Below are 2,968 nucleotides of genomic sequence, written 5' to 3' on the forward strand. Positions count from 1 at the left end.
GCTTTTGATTTTCGTTCTGCTATTAAATATAGTGAGCTCATTTCTCAAATCTGACACAACATGGTGCACAAAACTGTTTCTAAAACTGTTTTGCTTTAGCATTATGTAAATGTCATGTCTCTATTTGCAAAAGCAAATAAAGGTAAATGTACTTTACGTTTAAAGCTGTAACACAAAGCATGGTTAGAATAATACAAAGCTCCAATACCATAAAAGAAAATAGGTCTCCTTTAGGTGACTGCTAATACTAATAGCGTAAATTTGATATCAGATTTTTACATGCGACACGTATTTTAGACATATTTAGGCCATACATTACAGGGTTGAAGAGTGGCGGGCATGTTAGAAAGTATAACGATAAAAAAATCCGCAACATATTGGGTACATTGTTCATGTTAAACCTGCTCTGTAATATTTCAAAGCAAGCCCCAAAAGAAAAGTTCAGAAGGGAAGCAAGGTGAGGAGTGCAGGTACTGACAGCTTTTTGTCTCGTCTGTTTAGAACCAGAAAAGCAAACTTTAAAGATCTTCATATAAGTGTAAACGATTAAAATAAGTGGACCAAAGACTGAAAGGGCACTAACAAAGAGTCCATAGATGTTATTGACCGTGGTGTCATAACAGGCCAGTTTTACAATAGAGTGGTTGTCACAATACACTTTGTTAATAATGTTCCCACACCGCTGTAAAGGAACAATCAAAGGAAGTGTAAAGAAATTCACAAGAATTGGGGATAACCATATTACAGCAATAAGGATGACTACTTTGTTGATAGGCATACATGTATTGTATTGTAGAGGACAGCAGATCGCAAGGTATCTGTCATAAGACATGATGGCTAAGTTTAAAAATTCTATACTCCCATAAGAGTACACACAGAAAATCTGCAGGAAGCAAAAGGGAGCAGAAACAGTGTGAATGTCAGAGAGAATCTGAACCAGAAGGGATGGAAACAACCCTGTACTACCATATAATCCATTTACAAACAGGCTGCACAGAAAAAGGTACATAGGTTCATGTAAGCTTCTGTTCATACAGATAGTTGCAATGAGCAAAACATTGGCAAAAACAATCAAAATATATAGAGACAAAGCAATCATGAAATATAAGTATTTAAACAGCCCTGTGTCAAAGTAGGCAGAAAGAGTGAAATATGAAATCTGTGTCGCGTTTGTCATGAGCCTCTTTCTGGTTCCTAACACTGTGCACCAAAACAACACCTTTTTTTACACTGAAGATTTAACTGGTAGTTATAATATAACAGTTTTAAACATCAGCTTCATCTGAAACATCACACACATAAAGACAGCATAATAATACTAAACAGATTCATTATCATACAATTTTAACAAACTACCCCAAATGTACCATTTAATTTTTAAAGTCACTGCTTAGGTTAGAACTCACTGAGAAAACATCTGTGACTGTGTGTTAATTTGAGCATTCACCTGCTGTCCTGCGGAGTCCCAACTAACTGAGCTCAACTTCTGTTTGCTCTTCATATAAACTTTTCAGGACAGAGGATACCCATATCAGCGGAGTGACCTCATTATGAAAGGTCCCAATGAAGTTTAATTAATTACTTCATTTTATACTAAATATGAATTACTTCCTCCTATACCATATAAAAAAACATTTATTCTTTTACCATCCATCATCTTTACCCATTTATCCTGTTCAGGCTTATGGGGTGAGATGCTGGGTAAACCCTGGACAGGTTTTGTCACAGGGATTACATAATAGCTACACAGTCACACACACACATTGACGCCTATGGGCAACTTCAGGTCACCTATATGTCTTTGGGCTGTTGGAGGGAACTGTAGTACCCAGAGGAAAAACATGCAGTGGAACATGGTGGAAAACATGTCAGTACCTATCAGAAGTGGTCCAAGGAAGGAAAAGCTGTGAACCAGTGACAGGGTCATAAAGGCTGGCCCATGTGGTCCGACGAGCAACTGTAGGTCAAAATGCTGAAAAAGTTGATGCTGGTTCTGATAGAAGGTGTCATCGCAGTTTTTTTGCTTATGTAACTGCATAGCTACAGACTAGTCAGGGTATCCATGCTGATCCTTGTCCACTGCCAAAAACACCTACAATGGGCCTGTTCTGATAATTCGCGTATACTTTTACATCACATAGATGGTAAGGTGGCTGTGCGTTGCTTACCTGGGGAACACATGGCACCAGGATGCACCATGGGAAGAAGGCAAGCCGGCGGATGCAGTGCGATGCTTTGGGGATGTTCTGCTTGGAAACCTTGGGTCCAGCCATTCATGTGATGTTACTTTGACACGCACCACCTGCCTAAGCAATGTTGCAGATGAAAACGGTATTCCCTGATGGCAGTGGCCTCTTTCAGCAGGATAATGCGCCCTACCACAAAGTCAAAGTGGTTCAGGAATGGTTTGAGGAACACAACGAGTTCAAAGTGGCCTCCAAATTCCCCAGATCTCAGAGCAAGGGAGCATCTGTCATGGAGGCCCCACCTCGCAACTTACAAGACTTAAAGGATCTGCTGCTAACGTCTTGGTGCAAGATACCACAGCACACCTTCAGAAGTATAGTGGAGTCCATGCCTCAACGGGTCTGGTCTGTGGTGGCAAAAGCGATCCCTACACAATATTAGACATGTGGTCATAATGTTATGGCTGATCGGTGTTATTAGTGTATATATCTTGTTGTCGGTCCAAGCATTTCTGTTCACCATTGCTGTTTATTGTTCATAGTATTTTCTGCAACTAAGCAACCAACACGGCCGGATTACTGCAATTCCTTATTATCAGGCTGCTCGAAAAAGTCCGTTAAGACTCTTCAGCTGATCCAGAATGCTGCTGCACGTGTTCTGACAGGAACCAGGAAAAGAGATCATATTTCTCCTGTTTTAGCTTCTTTGCATTGGCTTCCAGTAAAATCCAGAATAGAATTTAAAATCATTCTTCTTACCTACAAAGCTCTTAATGGTCAGG

The 2,968-nt window shown here is 40.0% G+C and overlaps 1 protein-coding gene across 1 annotated transcript; it reads right to left on the bottom strand.

Annotated features, from left to right (window-relative positions):
- Window positions 1–247: 247 nt before the first annotated feature.
- LOC119882531 (olfactory receptor 52D1-like) lies at window positions 248–1,195 on the bottom strand. Its single transcript, XM_038692570.1, has one exon. The coding sequence runs from the start codon at window positions 1,175–1,177 to the stop codon at window positions 248–250; it is 930 nt and encodes a 309-aa protein (XP_038548498.1). The 5' UTR covers window positions 1,178–1,195.
- Between the last annotated feature and the right edge of the window lie 1,773 nt (window positions 1,196–2,968).

The sequence above is a fragment of the Micropterus salmoides genome, unplaced genomic scaffold, assembly GCF_014851395.1.
Source record: "Micropterus salmoides isolate LMB-PRFRI ecotype aquatic unplaced genomic scaffold, ASM1485139v1 Ms_hic_scaffold_3, whole genome shotgun sequence".
Classification (NCBI taxonomy): Eukaryota; Metazoa; Chordata; class Actinopteri; order Centrarchiformes; family Centrarchidae; genus Micropterus; species Micropterus salmoides.